This window comes from Rhipicephalus microplus, chromosome X, assembly GCF_043290135.1.
Source record: "Rhipicephalus microplus isolate Deutch F79 chromosome X, USDA_Rmic, whole genome shotgun sequence".
NCBI lineage: Eukaryota > Metazoa > Arthropoda > Arachnida > Ixodida > Ixodidae > Rhipicephalus > Rhipicephalus microplus.
In genome coordinates, this window is record NC_134710.1 from 42,894,899 (window position 1) to 42,913,783 (window position 18,885).

An 18,885-nucleotide genomic window follows, 5' to 3' on the forward strand; every position below is an offset into this window, starting at 1 on the left:
GGAAGCACATCGCACTTGGTGTCCCACCCAACTACTTCACAAATGATGGTGTGCGTGCTAAAAGCCCAAGCTACCGATTCCGACGAGATATTGCGCTCCTTTTGGGAACTTGAAAACATAAGAATTACGAACGCGATAAACAAGCCACCTGAAATGAGCGACACCATGAGGCATTTTGAGCAAACGATTAGCTTCAAAAACGGAAGATATGAAGTGACCCTCCCTTGGAAGGATAATTTCGAGCTTGCAAGCAACAGGCAAGTAGCCGTTACTCGACTGGACAAGCTTGTCAACCGTCTCAACTCCAGAAAAGGACTGCTCGAAACGTATGACCATACCATAAGGGAGTACTTGAGGGCAGGACACGCCGAAGTAGTCAGTGACGTACCTGCAGAGGTGACGAAATTATATTACATGCCGCACAAGGAAGTCATGCGTGAACAAGCACTGACAACGAAAATGAGAGTGGTGTTTGATGCTTCGTCACATGCCAAGGGATGCAAGTCCCTTAATGACTGCCTTCAAAAGGGAGACAACTTATACCAAGACCTCGTGCAAATTCTGCTACGCTTCAGAACGCACCCAGTGGCAGTTATCGCAGACATAGAAAAGGCATTCCTTCAAATTGCGATTCGGGAGGACGACAGAGACGCTTTCCGCTTTCTCTGGTTTGCAGAAGGAGATTTATCCAAGGGCAAGCTGCAAGAGTGGAGGATGACACGAGTGCCCTTTGCAGCCACATGTAGACCATTTTTGCTCACAGCTACTATTCTCTACCACGTGAAAAGAGCACCGGCTGTCATGGCACAAACTGCGCAAACTCTTGCCGAGTCGTTTTACGTGGATGACTTAGTCACTGGTGCCGACACAGAAGAGGAAGCCGCTAAACTATGCCGAGAAGCGCGCAAAATAATGAAATCGGCCGGCATGACATTGCGAAAATGGACAACAAATTCAGCAAATTTGATGCGCACACTTGAAAATCAAGTGGAATCTACTAGTAATGAGATGGTCGTTCTTCACGAGACGTTGGTCAAGGTCCTGGGTTTGGTTTGGAATCCTGCAAAGGATGAATTCAACTTTTCGGTTGAAAACCTACTCCGGTTGAAAACCTACTCCGGTTTTTGACAGCACAGACGGGTACAAAACGATTTGTCTTGCAGTCAGCATCAAGAATATTTGACCCGTTGGGATTTGTAGGACCATATACTATTGCCATACAAATATTGTTTCAGAGACTGTGGATACGAGGAATTGGCTGGGATGAAGTCTTACCCAATGACCTGCAAAAAGAATATAATGATTGGGTCGTCCAGCTGCCGCAACTGCAAGACGTAGTCGTTCCTCGCTATCTGGGCGGCGGAGCAAGGAAGACCAATGTGCTTCAAGTACATGTTTTCTGCGATGCCAGTCCAGCGGCATACGGAACAGCGATATATGTCGTATCAAGTCCTGAGGAGCCGATACTGTTGATTGCGAAGTCCCGTGCAGCACCCATTAAGGAGACAACGCTGCCGCGATTGGAGCTGCTGGCTGCCTTAATCGGCTCAAGAATGTTAGCATACGTGAAAAGGGCTTTGAGGAATGTTCAAGTTGACTACACGATGTGGACAGATTCTGCCATTGTGTTGTCATGGATAAAAGGTGACGTCAAAAAGTGGAAACAGTTCATAGCCAACAGAGTCAATGAAATTAGGTGCACTACAGATCCATCAAAGTGGAGATACTGTCCTGGAACGGACAACCAGGCTGACCTACTCACACGTGGCGCGACGCTTGAAAGACTGCTGTGCAGCTCAAAATGGTGGCATGGTCCCGAGTGGCTAACTAAACCGATGTCTGAATGGCCCCTACAGTTCAGTGAACTAGACATAGTGGAAGCCACCCAAGGTGAAGTTACAACAGTCCACATCGCACTAATGACACGCTTCTCAGTTCCGATAATTGATATTCAACGGTACAGCAGGCTTCAACAGCTACTCAGAGTCACTGCGTGGATTTTCAGATTTACGGACCGATGCAGAAAAAGAAATAATCATACAAGACATCTCGTAGCAACAGAAATCCTGAACGCTGAACTGTATTGGATAAGATGTACACAAGAGCAAGGCTTTCTTGAAGAACTCACCACTTTGACCAACGGCCAACCAGTCGAGTCTACATGTCGAATCGCTGAACTACGCCCTTACATAGACAAAGACGGAATTCTTCGGGTTGGAGGCCGTTTATCCCTCATGCATTCCACACAAGATGTCAAGCACCCAATCATAATGCCGTCAAGCCACCACTTTTCGACACTTTTGGCAAACAGAGCCCATCTACGTCTTACATGGAGGAGTTAGAGATACACTTACGCAGCTTCTGGAACGCTACTGGATTTGTCGAGCTCGCTCTTTGGTAAAAAGAGTGCTGCATGGCTGCAATATATGCAAGCGTTTCAGTGCGGGCCCAGGAACTGCTGAGACTGCTCCGTTAACAAGTCATCGAGTGACACCAACGAACCCGTTCAAAGTTGTAGGAGTCGACTTAGCGGGCCCTCTGTATGCACGCACGGAGAAAGGGGACACGAAGTGCTACGTTGCACTTTTTACGTGCGCCGTATCTAGAGCCGTGCATCTCGAGCTTGTATATATATTTTTTCTAAATGAAAGGCTTCTTTTTCATACTGCACCAATTTTGGATTTTAGTGCTCTAAAAGTAACGTTTTGCTGCACCCAAAAGTTGCTAAATGTTCTATTTTGGCTGTTGAACCTCTGATTACAACACTGCATTGATTGGTAGTGTCTCAGAGGTGTCTGAATAATCCACATGAATACTTCCAAATGTACAGCATTTGATTAACCTGTCAGTAGCTGTAGTGATAATTTAAAATACAAAATTTGCCTATCTGAAACTAATGTATCTGAAACTTTGCATTACTTTGCCGAGATTGAGAAAGGAGGAAATGTATAATTTGTTTTCTGCCTTCGGGAAATGCCAGAACACATATGTCTAATCGGGAGGCCTTTCACATCATGGAGCAGTTAGGTGGTTCCCTTTTGAATAATGAATGGCTGCAAGTGAACCACATAAGAGACACCGCATGTGAGAAAGGTGCGTCTCTGTTGGCAGTAGGCTTAACTGTATAATATCTAGTTCTCTGTGCTTTTACTATTAGCTGCAATTCGATAACTATGGAGAACAAGTAAAACCGTATAAGCCCTTCACAGTTGAACGTCTTAATAAGAGACATGCACTGGGAAGCATTTCTTGTCTTTTATTTGAGGTGTCTCGTAAAAGCGGGATACTACGCATGCATTTTCAAATCGACTTCTATTTTAATGTAAGCACACTGGTGTCTCTTACCCTCTATGGTCTACTACATCAGTGTTCCTTATAAAGGGGTCTGACTCTACTAGATATGAAGAGCATCTGACTCTTGTGACGAACTTCCAAGTCAGCGAATGTCTGTGAAGATGCACACTTAGCAAAAGGCATGGTTTGCGGATCGAAATGGCTATATTGTTTTAAATGTGAAGCATTTCTTAGCGAACTTTTTCGATTTTGAGCGAATCTATCTATCCAGCTGCCTACGACTTTTAGCTCTCCTGGCTGTTTTGGTAATGGTATCGATACCAAAATTTGTATGGCGTAGCATGACTGTATGACGAGCATATGAGATTAGTTATGACATGAAAATCATGACATGTATTTTATGAGGGTTGTGATGTACGTTTCATGGTCTTGCCGCTCTTGCGGTGGTTTTGTTCACATGACATGTTGCAAAACTGGTATGGTATGACATGGCTGCATGGCAATACAAGTGACAGACTCTAACGTGAAAAGCATGACATGCATGTCATGTAAGTCATCACTACATGCCATGCGCTCATGGTGAGCTCACGGTCGTTACGCTAGGTTTTCATATAACAAATTTGGTATTACGAGACGTCAATAGATGACGAAGATATATGACTGGTGGAAACGTGATAATCATGAGATGCATGTCATGTAACAACTTAACTACATGCCACGCTCTTGATGTGCTCACGGTCGTTTTGCTAGCTTCACATATACCAAATTCGGTATTACATGATGTGAACAGATTATGAAGGTAAATGACACGTCCAAACATGATAATCTTGACATGACATGACTACATGCTACACTCTTAAATGTGCTTGCGGTCATCTCGCTAGTTTTGCCTATAACAAATTTTGTGTCAAGTGGCGTGAATAAACGACGAAGGTAAATGACACGTCTCAACATGATAATCATGAGATGCGTGTCATGTTACAACATGACTACATGTCACGCTCATGATGCACTCACAGCTGTTTTGCTTGCTTCGCATATACAAATTTGGTATTACGTGATGTTAAATGTACGACAAAGCTAAACGACACGTCCAAACATGATAATCATGACATGTGTGTCATGTAACAACACAACTACATGCTACTCTCATAGTGCGCTCACGGTGGTCTCACTAGCTTCACATATACCAAATTTGGTGTTATGTGACGTCAATGGGTGACAAAGATGTGTGACTGGTGCAAGCATGATAATCATGAGATGCGTGCCATGTAAGAACTACATGCCTCCTTCATGATGACCTCGTGGCCGTTTCGCTAGCTTCACATATACCAAGTTTGGTATTACGTGATGGGAATGGATGATGGAGGTATGTGACTGGTGCAAACATGATCATCATGAGATGTGTGTCATGTAACAAGTTGATTACATGCCACGCTCATTATGTGACAAATGACACATCGGAACATGATAAGCATGACATGCATGCCGTGAAAAACATGATTACATGCTACGCTCATCATGCGCCTCGTGGTCGTTTTGCTAGCTTCACATATACCGATTTTGGTGTTACATGACGTCAATGCATGACAAAGGTATGTAACTGGTGCAATGATCATCATGGATAGATAAGTGGGATTTGCATCCCAAAATATGATAATCATGACATGTGTGTCATGTAAGAGCATGAATACATGCCAAGCTCATGATTTGCTCGCAGTTGTTTCGCTGGCTTCACGTACACCAAATTTGGTATTACGTGACGTGAATAGACGACATAAGTAAAGGAGAGGCACCAGACACATGCCCAACTTGGAGGCGCGGTGGCGGTGCACTTGGAGAGGAGAGTCACCCGAGTGCATACGCACCAGCCACGTAGACACCAGAGATTGGTCGGAGAAAGGCTCGTGGCACGCGTCCTGAGCCAAGAAGAAAAAATTCCAGTGGATGAGCTGGCACTGTGTGTTGGGGTGCCAAGCTGCCAAGGCGTGGGAAACAAGCATCGCTACCATGCCGGGAGCAGCATGACCGTCCGGTTCTGAGGATGTCAGCACGAAGAGCTCAGGAAGTGGCTGTTGACCTTAAAGATGGTCCCGACTGAGGCTGCCTGGACTTGTTGCATCATGCCCAGCAGTTCCTGGTGGACTTGCACCTTCGCCACATCACATTAAAACGGGAGCAGCCCACACCAGTCAGTAGAGTGGACGCATTAGCGGGAGAGTCCATGATGAGGCTAAGCCTAGCCTAGCGAGGTTGAAAACCACGAAGTCCGGGACGCTGGCGAGGACTACGAGCGGCTAGTTTGGCGTACCAATCGACAGGGACTGTAGGAGGGCTAGGAGAAAGTTATTGTCGTACGTGACGAACCTAGACACGTTGTCGGAGAGAAACCAACGTGAAACGTAAGATCGTTCGACGCCTTATTGTGTTAAGGGCAGTGGCTAGTGCCAAGAATGGATTTAGACTGGTTTTCCAACTATTTTGCTTTTGCTGTTATTGGGGTAATTTTGTGTCTGTGAGTGTTAATTTGCTTTTGATTTTCTGTTTTTTATCTCTTGGGTTATAAAGTGTTTGTGCCACACGTGTCTCTCTAGGCTCTCTCAGTTCCGTCCGACGCAAGCATTCCCAAGATAAGTCTATGACAGAAGGTAAATGACATGTCCAAACACGATAATCATGATATGCGTGTCATGTAAGACATGACTACATGCTACGCTCATATGCTCGCGGCCGTTTCGCTATCTCAGCTCGCGGCCATTTCGCTACTCAACATATACCAAATTTGGTTTTGTGTGACAGGAATAGATGACAGAGGTACCTTTAAAACTCTAAATTATGGCTGATAGAGTGCTTTTGCTTATCTTAGTAACAGGCATTAGCTGTTGCACACAAGTCTGGTGTTGAAGTCAATTTGTGCTCGTAAGTGCTTAATGACTTTGTGAATACGCACACAAGTATGGTGTTCAATGCAATTTGTGCCCGTAAGTGCTTAAGGGCTTTGTGAATAATATTTCATCTTTGTCTTTCACAGGTCCTAAACTTGCACAGCTGTATAAACGTGGCTGAAAGCTTTGTATCCCCAGAAAACATTGCTCACTGCTACAGCTTGATCAGCGAATTCCGTCAGTTGTCTGTCATCCACAAAAACCATGAGGGCAAGCTCCAGGTAAGCAATTATGTCCTTTTTATTTTATATTAAAACATGTAGTTTGTAATAAATTCTCAACGGCACTAAAATTTACGCTTCAAGATGTTTGTGTTAATCAATTGTATCTGTGGGCACTTCTGACAAATTATTAGTGTTGCACACAAGTTTCATTTAGGATATATTTCAATTTGGTTTTAAAGTGCACTTAAGTGCTCATCGAAGTTAGCAGCACCTCGCAATATTGCCATGAATTTGATGTGAATCTGTCATGCGGGATAATTGAAGCAAATAAAAAAATGAGACGAGCACACATTACCAGTGTTGGTACCCAACAGGGGCTGTTGTTCCTGTCCCTGCTGTTAGGTTTCCCTTAAAGTGGTTCACGCTGCTACACTAGTGGTGTAATTAGTGCTGTAGTAAGAAATATGACCTCTCTCCAATCTTCTGAGGGAGGTAGCAAATTTAAATAGGATGGCAATTTGGCCTCTTCAGTCATGTTGACGGCAATGTCATTCACATACCTGCGAAGTCTCCTGGATCTGGCCTGCCGAATTCCATCCAGGCTTTTTGCGAAGCTATCGGACTTTCACAATCTGCAGTTGAACCCTTTAACTGGTGCGCTACGGGCAGCAATTTTCGTTTTCATTTTAGATGTCTCTTATAAGCAGGGTACCTTACATGCATCTTTTTTTAGATCCATATTTTAATGTAGGCACACTGGTGTCTGTCATATCAGTGTCACTTGTAAAGAACTGTAATTTAAATCTTTCCAGCGATGTGGTCATCCAAGGTGACCACGTTTTTTTCATTTATTTCCTGTTCAAACACGTGAGCCCAGCGTGTCAAATTTTGAATGTCGCATTTTTGGGAACTTTCGACAATCTGATAAAGCTGATACTATTTGGTTTGGGCTTCAATATGTTACGTATGCTTTCTTACAGCTGCTTATCGTCGTCCACAATGCGCGCTAGATAGTGGGTGTAAAGGTTCTTTTTCTCCCACGAAGTTGACGCGAAAGATCCTTGGTGATGTAGCTCAGCGGGGGTGAAGTATTCGACAGGAGACAGTTCAATGATTATGAGCAAACTATATTACATTCGCATAGGGTAATCACAAGCAGGAAGACGAATTTGCACTTCATAATGGGTGCAACCAAGAGGCCCTTACTCTTCTTCACATCACGTGGTGTTAGAGCCCGGGGCACTGCGAGGAAGTACGCAGCACAGAGCCTCGCCGTTCTACCACCCCGTGGTTACAGAACGGACTGCCCCTCCATGGCCCGTTGTGCGGTGTTTACAAATTAAGAACACAGGGTGGTAGAAAGAGAATGAAATGAGGGACGAAAAGAACAGTTTGGCTCAGTGCGAATGACGTTACGCTTTCCCCTGCTGCTGACACCAGTCTCCAACTGACTTCTGACCCGCGCCCGTGGCTCGTGTTTGCAAAGCGCATGCTGTTAGGGCCAGAAGGTCGATGGAATGTACGGCGGTTTTCTTCAGGGCAGCTGGCTCTGCACCCTCGTCCGCATAGCCGAACTTTGCCAGTAAGGAGACGCGTTCTTAGAGAGGGAAAGAAAGTTAATTTACATGATCAGAAAGATAGAACTGTGCAGAGATCGAGCAGAGATTCAGCTCAGGTTCCACTCTTATTTACAAAATGCTTCGGCTTTTATAGCTCGTTGATTCCTTATATGGCACTCCAAAGAAGGAGGTGACCACTGTTGCCACGAATCAGAGGACGTGAAGTCTCAGTGGGTCCACCCACCAGAAAGGGTGCAGAAATTGGGCCATCGTGAGATGAAGAATGTGGGTGAGAATGTCCAATGGTTTTCCCGAGCGTACCACACAATGGCGCGCTCGGCCCACGCCTTGAAGGCATCGCAGAGTGAGGAGGTAGAGTCCGGCGGAGAGAGAAGGTTGAGGTCTTCCGGGGAGATGACCGCTGACACGAACGACAGCAGCAGTCCATGGCTGCTTTCAGCTACAGAGTTCCAGAACTACAGTGTATCCATAACCCTCTCGAACACAGCAGTCCAAGTGCTTGATTCCGGAAAACGGCTGCTGCGACGCCTTCACACGCTTCCAAACTGTCAGTGCTTTGTGACGACCTCGCGTAGGTGACAATACCAGAGTCGTGAGGATGACTTCTTGGGAACTGGAACAGTGCTACCGTCTCATGCTGTTCAACCCGGCTCAACAAAAGGGTTGTTTCGCGAAGCTTTCATAGTGTTCGTTGTGACCCGACCACAGCGCACTTCTGGAACACACACAATGGCGTCTTCTACGACGAACTGCCAAGCTAAACCAATACGTCCGCCGGCTTGAGTATTTCTTATTCTTGCGCATGCAGGCAGACTCTCAAGTGTGCTTATATTCAGGGGGGGGGGGGGGGGGGGAGGCAGGCAGTCAATTCTCCTATTTGTATATGAGGCAAGGCCTCAGTTACTGGAAACGAGTTTTGGGGGCCTGCAAACAGTTTATTAGCCGACACTGAGGAGAATGTGATTTCTCGTCTGCCCCATCTATTCCTTGTCTGAAGACCATGACGCTCTGCGGCGTAATTCAAGCCCCGGCCATACACGTTCCCCCCAAGAGTATAACTGAGCTCTGGTTCGTTCAGTTAGCCTAAACATAACGGGCTGAGATATTGCAACTGTAAAGCTTACACTCGTACACCCCCTGTTCCAAGACGATGACGCCCCAGTTCATAACTCATGCCTGGCCTTACAGTTGGCTCGATATATTTTTATATATATAAAAGTATGTGCTGTACCTATTATGTTAATTGTTTAGGAGAGCATATTATATGAGCAACTGATTCCAAGGAATTAAGAAATAAAGAACTGTACTCGTTAAGTAGAGAGCACCATGTTAACGAAGTTGGTGGTCACTTGAGGTGACCATTGCAGAAAGGGTCTTAGTAGGCTGGTTATACGTATTATGGGAGCGGCGGCTGCGGGCGCGCCGACCATAGAAGAAGAAGGCATGCTCATTGCGAGCTGCTAGCATGAACAATGACATGCTAGCAGCTCGCAATGAGCGGCCGCTGACACACCATCGAGCACCATCAGCAAAAAGATATCACTGTGATCCCACTCCAGCGCCAACTGCTCCAAAGTGCGCCAAGTCAGATTGACTGTGCGATCCTAATATTATCAAAGGACTTTGCGCCAACTGCACCAAAGTCAGATTAGGGAGCGTCTATTTATAGCCACGCCAGCGTATCTGTACCCAATGGGCCACAGAAATACGGTGGACATCCACTGGTGTGCCAGTTTTGGACACACATACGTTTGATAGAGGTTCCCAGAAATCTGCCAGTTGCACTACACTAACACAATGTTCGCCCAGGTGATTGGTGAAGGGTGCCACCTACGCACTACATTTATGCAAGGCTTTATTTATTGCGCATGACAAGAGTGAACGTTCTATTATATAGCATGCAAACAAAATTGCGCCTTTAATGAACACACTCCTTGGTACACAAGCATACCCAGGGGTTTGCACGCCTGGCTCGTGCACCCTTAAAATACTTTTTCTCCACAGCATAGATAGCGCAAAATGACCATTCGCCAGACTGCCCTGCTCCCATCCTTCCTCCCGAAAAACAAAAAAATCAATTCTGCCTGTGACCCTGCAGGTCTAATGCTTCGATAGCATCAACTTGCCTGGCTTTTCTGACAATGTAGTATGCTTCAACTAAGATATCAAGCAAATAAGGGGTCGGCAGGTAGTAAGTAGGGGGTGCAGCAATCTCTATTTATTTTAAAAGCTTCAAATGACTTTTTAAAACACTTTAAGCTTTCACATGAACTTTCGTGAATAATGACGATCATATGATGCACTCCGGGTCCTGTCAAAGAAAGTGCACTGCTGTTAGCAGGTGCAGTCCCAGGCCGAATGTCTTGCACAAACAGCAGTGAAGAAAAACCGCGTACAAGAAAAAGTAAGCAAACTACGTGTAAGGAAGTCGAAAACATAAGACAAATTTTTAATTATAAATCCAATAAAATAGACTGTCATGTATTTGTAAATAACAATCAATCGACTCATGCGAGCCGCATATATAGTAGAAAGGTTGCACTTCGTTGGCGACTGACCGGCATAGTTGTAAGCATGCTTGCCTACAAGTATGTAGGCTTGTCGTTCTCACGCACACGGCCACAAACATGAGCTAGCATAACCCACAGAAAAACAAGATTATCCCAAATCGGTCGAGAGCAAAATTCAACCTCCAGCAATGCACTGTTATACAGTCAAATCTCATTAATTCGAACCCGCTTAATTCGAACTTCCGGTTAATTCGAACTCACGATGAGGTCCTGTCAAAGCTATGTGCATTCCAATGGGCGAAAACGCCCGGTAATTCAAACACCCTAGCACTTGCGATGGTTAATTCGAACATACCGCGCTCCGAAAATGCTCTGAGCACCCTGCCCGATTCCGCAGCGGCACCTGCGACACCTCAACGCTGCCCGCGAAGGAAATGAAAAGGAAAGAAAAGGCTGCGGTGGAATGTTTTTCCTCTCTCAAATGCCGATTTGTGACGTGCCTGTGCCATGCTTTTCCCTTTTCCGTCTCTGCCTTGTAAAAACCCTTCTCCTTCCAACACCGTGCATGTAGAGAGAGAAGAAAAAAAAAAGAAAGCTGTTGCTGGGTTGACTGAATGTGTAGTTAAAGGAAAGGAAAAAGGCTCTATCTTCTGCAGCTTTTGCCCCTTGTGGGAACTTGGCACTGCGCCTTGAGAGAAAGAGGGGGTCTCTCATGCACCGGTGCCACGCTTTCCCCTTTCCTTTCCCTGCCCCATAACCCTTCTCCTTTCAAGTACGTGTGCGAAGAGAGCAAAAAAAAAAAAAAACTGCCGTGGAGTGTTGGTTTTCTCTCAAATGCCGATCTGCTTCTCTCCGCGTGGAGCCGCTCCTCCTTTCTCGTCACGGGCTGGCCATGCTGCGGCTGCGTAGCGGAGAGCAGGAGACTCTGCTAGCTACGCAGTTATTGTTGTCCTCGTCTTTAGAAAGTGTCGGCGCTGGACATGTCTGTGCACAACTTTTCTTGCCAGGACAATGCTGGAGCCGAAGCAGAAATGCTTTGCAAGCTTGTGAGTAAATGATTTGTGAATAAATGTAAGTCTTCTGAAACTTCCGCTTCGCGTGTTAGCTCTATGCACGTGTGCCACTGCATGGAAAGCCCTTCATTTATTTAGCTTTCATTCATTTGAACTTCTTTTAATTCGAACAAATTTTCGGGCCCCTTCGAGTTCGAATTATCGACATTCGACTGTACTTACCATTTTAATTATAATTTTAAAACATGCGAATAACAAGATGACTAAAAGTCAAGAGCGGATAATTGGACTTACCGAATTAAGTAATTTATTTGAATGGGCGAGGTTTTTGCTGCATCATATCGGCAACGAAGGTGGCAAGCGTATCCGGCCATTTACAGTCGCCGACCGATTTTTCGGACCTGGCGGGGACCGAAAAAAAGTACGAAAAATCGAACAGTCCGAAAAATTCGTTTTCGCCAAAAATCTGAAGTTTATTGCATCAGGCAGGTTTAAAAAAGTCCTTGATGTTGCCTTGCCTCAAACTACGCTTGGAGGCAATTTGGTTTGCCCGTATTTGCGCCAAGGTGACATAGTTGCCGTAAACGCTCGACAAAATTGTCACCGCGTTGGCGATCTCCGCCGCCGACGGCTGCGGGCAGTCGTCGTTGTCGTCATCCGAGCCGCTCTCCGGCTCCGAGACAACCTGGCGAAGAATTTCGTCGTCAGTGGCCTCCGCGCACGAAACAATGTCGTCGTCCGCACTAGTGAAGTCTTTAAATGTCATTGTGGCAGGTAGATTCACTCCTACGCTGCGCAGGTCGCGCATTAGGTCCTCCCCACCATCGGTGCCGTCCGGGTCGCTTACGTCCGGGTCATCCGCCTCGGGCTTTTCAGCAGCAGCAAACCCGGCATGCCTAGAGCAATGCGCGATGTTATCTGGCTTCACCGCCTTCCAAGCTTCGGCTAACATGTGGATGGCGGCCAGAATGTCGACCTTGTATGCCTTCCCATTGTCAAGGCACAAGGCAGTGCGGCTGAGCAGGCGGGCACGGTAGTGTGCCTTGATGTTTCGGATCACGCCTTGATCCATTTGCTGGAGCACGCTTGTGGTATTAGGCGGCAAAAATTCCAGCCGAATGGCCTCAAGGTTCGGCACGCTACCGTGCGCACCACAGTTGTCCACAAAAAAGATTACCTTTCTGCTCTGTCGCGCAAACTTGCGGTCAAGTTTGCGTACGTAATGTTCAAACAAGGACTGAGTGATCCATGCCTTGGAATTACTCTCGTATTCAACAGGGAGGGTTCTCACAGCCTTAAAACACCTCGGGTTTCTCGCCTTCCCAATAACAATAAGAGGCAGTTTCTCCGTACCGGTGACGTTGGCACCTACCATGACTGTTATGCGCTCTTTGCTGAGCTTCCCACCGGTGCATGAATCCCCCGAAAATGATAGGGTACGATCTGGCAGCATCTTAAAGAAAAGTCCCGTCTCGTCACAGTTGAATATGTCCGAAGGAGCGTATTCATTAAGCAAGATTTGCAACTTCATGGCACGGTAATCAGACACAATAGTCTGCTCTACCGCTCCGCTTTCACCGCTCACTTTTTTGAACAAAATTCCGTGCCTCTTCTTGAAGCCACGAAGCCCTCCGTCCGTAAATTTCAAATCCTCAATGCCCATTTTGACAGCGAACGACTCTGCCTTTTCTTTTAACAAATCTCCCGACACGGGCAGGTTCTTTGCCAAAACTCCTTTAAGCCACAACTGCAAAGCCTCTTCAAGGGCTGGATGAACGCCCTTACTGTCGTTCTTTTGGCTCTTGTGTGAATTCTTGAACGCTGTCAAAATCTTAATGCGGTTTTTAACATAGTCGGATACCGTTTGCTTGGAGAGGTGGTATTCTTTGGCGACATCTAGCTGGGAATGTCCACTCTCTATTAGCGTGATTATGGCAGCTTTCTTCTCCATCGTCAGGGTCGTATACTTCCCACGCTTCTTCACACCACCTGGCTCCCGTGATGGCACAGATGGCGGAGCCGTGGCACCGAGAACACAAAATTTGATGCCGCAGATAGCCACTGCGAAGCACACAACGTCTCGACGCTACGCGACACAACATGTGCAGAATAGCGACTGAAAAAGGCTGCAACGACAATAAAAGAATCCTTCTTTCGCCTCCTCCCCGTGTGATGTGATGATGATAGCGCTGATCGAAGACGAAAAAACGGCATCCATCTCCGCGTCTTTTAAAAAGCAAACACGGTCTCCGAAACTTAAAATATGGCGTGCGCATTCCAATCTCGGAGGCAGGAAAGGCATCTGAAGACCAAGCTTAGCCAAGCCGACGGAAAATCCAACATGGCGGCGTTCACAATGGCTTGGGGCGTGGCACAAAACGAGCGATTTAGTCCGAAAAATCGAACTTTCAGGGGCGAATTCGCGCGAAAAATCGGTCGAAACAATGCATTAGCTATATGGGATCCCTGACGGTGCATTTATGAAGTCCGGAATATCCAACAAGTCCGAATTTTTGGGAGTCCGGAAAATCGGTCGGCGACTGTAATTGAAAGGAACAGTCAGCGAAAACACACAGTAAAACTTGTTTCACGAAACACTGATGCAATATATGCGGAAAAAAGAATATTGACTGTTACTTGACTCTGGATAACAGCTGCAGTAATCTGTATAGGAAAGCATAACACGCCAAACCACCGGCCTGCCAATCGTGCAACGGCGAATCGTTGCGGGAAGAAGACAAGTTTCACTGCCGCTGGATAAAAACACGGTCGTGCAAGTTCCAGCATGCCTGGCATTGTACTGCGTCACCGCCTTACCCAAAGCCACGGAGTGCCCAAAGCTGATGCAAGCTGGTGTGCGCGCCAATGAGCGACTGCATTTTGCTCATGCTTAGCACCCGTTATTGTATCGGTCGCAGTTGTGCAAGCTTGTTACTGCAAGTGTCAATATACAAGTGCCTTGGGTTGAAAAGATTATGCCACACGCACGTACAACCACCCATTTTTTTACCTGAACCCGGTAGCATTGAACACTTAGTCTATGAGAGCCTTATTAACTGAGCACAGCGACAAAACTATGTAACAATACATGCATGCACGCTATCAACAGTCTTCAGCTGTCATCTCTTAGACTGTTCTGGGATCCGGACAACGGGAGACTGGGAATAGGTCATTAATGAAACGGGGGTCGGCGCTCGCACGTTCAAATAAAAAAACATGGGCCACTGTATACTTGTGCTTGCAGTATCTAGTCAATTATTTTGGGGAAGTTGTTAGTAATTGTGTCATTTGTTAGTAAAACCTGTGGTCACCGCTCTTCTGACTTGACATTTGGGCACTTTCTCGACATGACCTTCTCAGAATCATTGAGGTGGAAGTTGAATTCTGGCTCTCTACAGTCCTTAAACAATGTCTTGAAGTACACGTTATGAACTTTTTTGGCACATCAGGGTATGTAGAAGTTGTTAAAAATGCTAATAAACTGCAAGCGAGCACATTTGAGGCGCTGGTCTTCCCCTTTGAAAACGTCTGTTTTTAAGTCTTCTCTTAAATCAAAACGTATATAACCGTTCTTAGCGGTTTCGAAAAGTCTTCAAAGTTTTGTTTCTTGGGATGTGTCGTGGATGTCCATCTGCTGTCCAAATTATTGGGTCCACAAAAAATCTTTTGTAGATATCCTTCGTATGTTCCAGACACAAAACAAAACGGACATAAAGAACAACCAAAATGCAGCGGCCCTATATCGTCCCTTAGATAACTGGATCCACACGTGGACGTTCGGCTATAATTCAAATATCCATCCGATTTTTGTGGCCCATTGGGTGCATGTGAACCTTGTTCTCGGGGCCACCAAAGTCACAATCACGTACCTATTTTATTACGCTGAATGAGCAGCAGTAGCGCGTGTCCTAAAATCCACAATGCTATGTTCGGTGCCGACGCAACTTTGTTGTGCAAGTCCGCTTAATGGGGAAACACGCTCACCACAAGGACTCTTGACGTTTAGTCCAATCGGTAGCGTGAAACTGTGGCGGAAATTCGTCGGTGGATGTCGTCCGTTCGAGGAATGCTGCTGATAGCTCGTTTGAAGAGTTGTGCAGCATGTAATGAAGCAATTTTCACTAATAAATGCAGGCGTGCTGCCAGAATGTCTGTCACGTCTATGTTTAACATCACAATCTAATTTTCCGTGCTTCCCATTTGCAGAAGAACACGTAAATGGTGTGAGCGCATTGACACTCTTCCTCCAATATGCTTTATTCATGGATGGTCATACAGAAGAGGCTGTTTCGTAATTCTTTCCAGCAGGACATCCCCGTTTATAAACACTGTGGCAGTAAAAGCCCCCTAAAAGAGCCTGTCCTTTCGAACTCGAGGTAGCTAGGGTCCAAATAGAAAGTTCTTGCGTGCTTTCTTTTTTAATATCTCATTTTAAAAAGCATGCCACCTTGTCAGAGCATCTGCAATTTGGTTTTAATACGCGCAGCTATAGTGAAGCCATCGCTGGTGGCTCTGGTGTCAGAAAGCCTATAAAGCGGCTTCGCCTTGATACACTGACACTTCTCGCTTTCCAGGGCCAATAGCTGGCGGTTAAAAAAATGAAATTGAAAATCACGTCTCTTGTATTGCTTCGTTTTGAAGGGAGGGGTCGAGGGGAGGCTACTGCATCGCTTGAACTAGCTGGCACGCGCTATCTCGACGCAGAATGCTCGTGAACTTTCTTTGTTTCTAACCTCTGCTTCGTGTTTAGATAACTGACAGCACGAAAACTTTGGCGACTAACCCCCATGTTTTAGAACATACCTTCACTCAACGCTTCACTTTCACTTGAAAAAAGCTGACAGAAGCGCCGTCTCTGGACACGGCAAGTCACTGCATATCAGCAATAATCTGCTGGATTCTTGAGTACAGCGCAGCGTCATTTTCAGCCGAGCAGCGGCGCAGTGCTCAACTCTGTCAAGTGAAGAGTGAAAGTCGAGTCAAGGAGCATTTGTGAATACAGGGGTAAAGTGATCGTTGGGCCCCCTCGCGTTCCTAGCTTCTTACTGTCCTTTGTACATGGGCAGCGCGTACCTCTCTGCTTCAGTAACAATGGATGGGAGGCCTGGCACGAGGCTATGATGTTATCGTATATGTCCTCAATGCACAAGAGATAGGTGGGCTCTTCTATCTCTGCTTTGGCTTATTCGTCGCCCGCGCTCGTGCACTTTTACCCACGTGTAAAAAACACCATGCGCTGGGAATGTTATCGATTGGGACATTACACAAAACATGACGGCCAGTGGCGTAACAGAGAGGGTACATCGGGAACGTGGCCTCTCCTTCAACCTTTGAAATTTTTTCTCCTTGGCATATATATCGTAAAAATGACCTTTTGCCTGTCCCCCCCCCTTCAGATTGAGGGGCACCCCCCCCCCCCCCAAATTTTTTAAATTTCTGGCTACACCCTTGGCAACTGCAACAACCAATAGAGAATGTCGATATCATTACTATTCCATTAAAAACAAAATGGAATTTGCCTTCGAGTTGTCTTAGGTGTCTGCATAAGGTATCCTTTGAGATTTTTTTTTTTTTTGTTTATGCACTGCTTACAGTAGGGGGTTTTCAGAGTATAGACAGAATGCCCTAGCCACGAAAAATATTACTGCAAAAGGAAAATGAAGTTTGTTAAATTGTGTAGTTTCACCACAGAGATGTGTGGCAGAGAAGGTTGACCTTTTAAGACAAGCTGAATGATTGTCACGAGGCTGTTTAATGGGCAAGATCTCGTGTAGGTTCGTGTAAACCCTAAACCGATGATATAGCCGTCATCGAGAAAGGAGCTGACGAGACCACTTGTTTTCACCAAATCGCTAACACTCAGTATATTTATGAAACCACCAAAAGATAGTAAATAAAAGACAAGTACCGGAGCATGCAAATATAGAAAGAGGTTAACAGGATAAACAGATGGCTAAAAGACGCGAGCAGTGTGTGGAAATAAATGTTCACAAAAAACAATACATATCAACATACACGGGACGCGTTGCTTGTAGCTGATGCGACGGAGTAATGGCAAAGATGCACTCGTGCAGCAGGGGAAGTCTGGCGAATAGGTTGAGCCACTCACATTGTTGTCTTGGAGGGAGAAAAGCGTCGGGCCAGTTGAAATCAGTGACCTTTCGGCGTTTGGTAGCCATAGCTCACACACGAAGCCCGGACGTTTTTTGACCCACGCCAGGCAATGAGAAAAGCTCTGTGCTTACGTGGGAGCCTGCAGCGACCTTGAAGCAGGAGCTCCGCTGGCCGCCACTTCCGCGCCCTGGCCACCTTCTTCACTCGGTCCCGACTCAGCCACATCTGCCTGGCTTCGCTGTTCTTCTCCCGTGGCTCTCCTATATCTCCGTGGAGGCACCTTATTGGTTTCAAATTTTCATGCCCACACGTGCCATAACCAAGCGCCATCTTCCTCGTCCCCTTTAGTTAAGGCTGATAGCGTCGCGCACTTTTCTAACTCGCACAATCGCTTCACAAAAGTGCCTTCTTCCAAAAGTTTTTCTGCCTTGAAAAAACTGGAGATAAGTGCGCGTTTCACGACACATAACACTCATCTTGCCCTACGTTCACTATAATCTTATTAATCCACTTATTGTACCTTGCATGTTCACACAAAATCTACTGAAAGTCCACTACACAGTTCACAGCCAAGCTACAGCGTCCTGCCCAAAACTAAAAAAAATCACACTTCTCGTGAAATTAGAGTTTTAAATCCAGGATATATACAAACCATGGAAGTCCTTGTCCATATGGTCTAAATCCAGATGCAGCACCCGGTTATTGGAACACGACTCTCAGGTTATAGTGTCCCACACCAGACGAACAGCTTATTTGTTTCTTTAACTTTCATGCGAAACTAAAACCTTGTAGTGTTTCCGACTGGACACCTGCCTGTTGTTCTGCCTATGGATAATCTGACAGTTCAACAAGTTTATTGCCTTAGTGGGACAATGTTTCGACAACAATAGTTGTATTCTACAAGTGTTAGCGGTCTGCAATGCTCCACTGCCCCGTTTAGCAGCGTCAGTGCCTCGTCTAGAGCCCGATGTCTCTTGAGACATAACCTGAATGACCTCCTGATCAGCTGATGCCACTGAAGGCACCTGAGCTACCTCATTGGTCAAAGAGCTTTGCAGTGGAACCAGTTAGCTATATTCTTGTTCACGTCCTGCAAGGCCAGTTGTTTTACTGTGAGTACAGTCGACTTTTCTGTTTAGGCCTTCCTGACATTCTACTTCATCATTTGTCACTGGCTCCACTTGTGACACTTCTATGTACACTTGGACAGTTATTCCTGCCCTCTTTGTCAGTTCATTTGTGTAACTCTTTTCGGTACCAAGGAT

General features: G+C 46.0%; 1 protein-coding gene across 1 annotated transcript in view; it reads left to right on the forward strand.

Annotated features, from left to right (window-relative positions):
* Positions 1–18,885, forward strand: part of LOC119176631 (lysine-specific demethylase 3-like) — an 89,036-nt gene that overhangs the window by 61,369 nt on the left and 8,782 nt on the right. Inside the window, exon 11 of the mRNA XM_075876324.1 lies at positions 6,326–6,460. Within this exon, the coding sequence (XP_075732439.1) occupies positions 6,326–6,460 (135 nt within the window). The remainder of the gene's footprint in view (positions 1–6,325; positions 6,461–18,885) is intronic.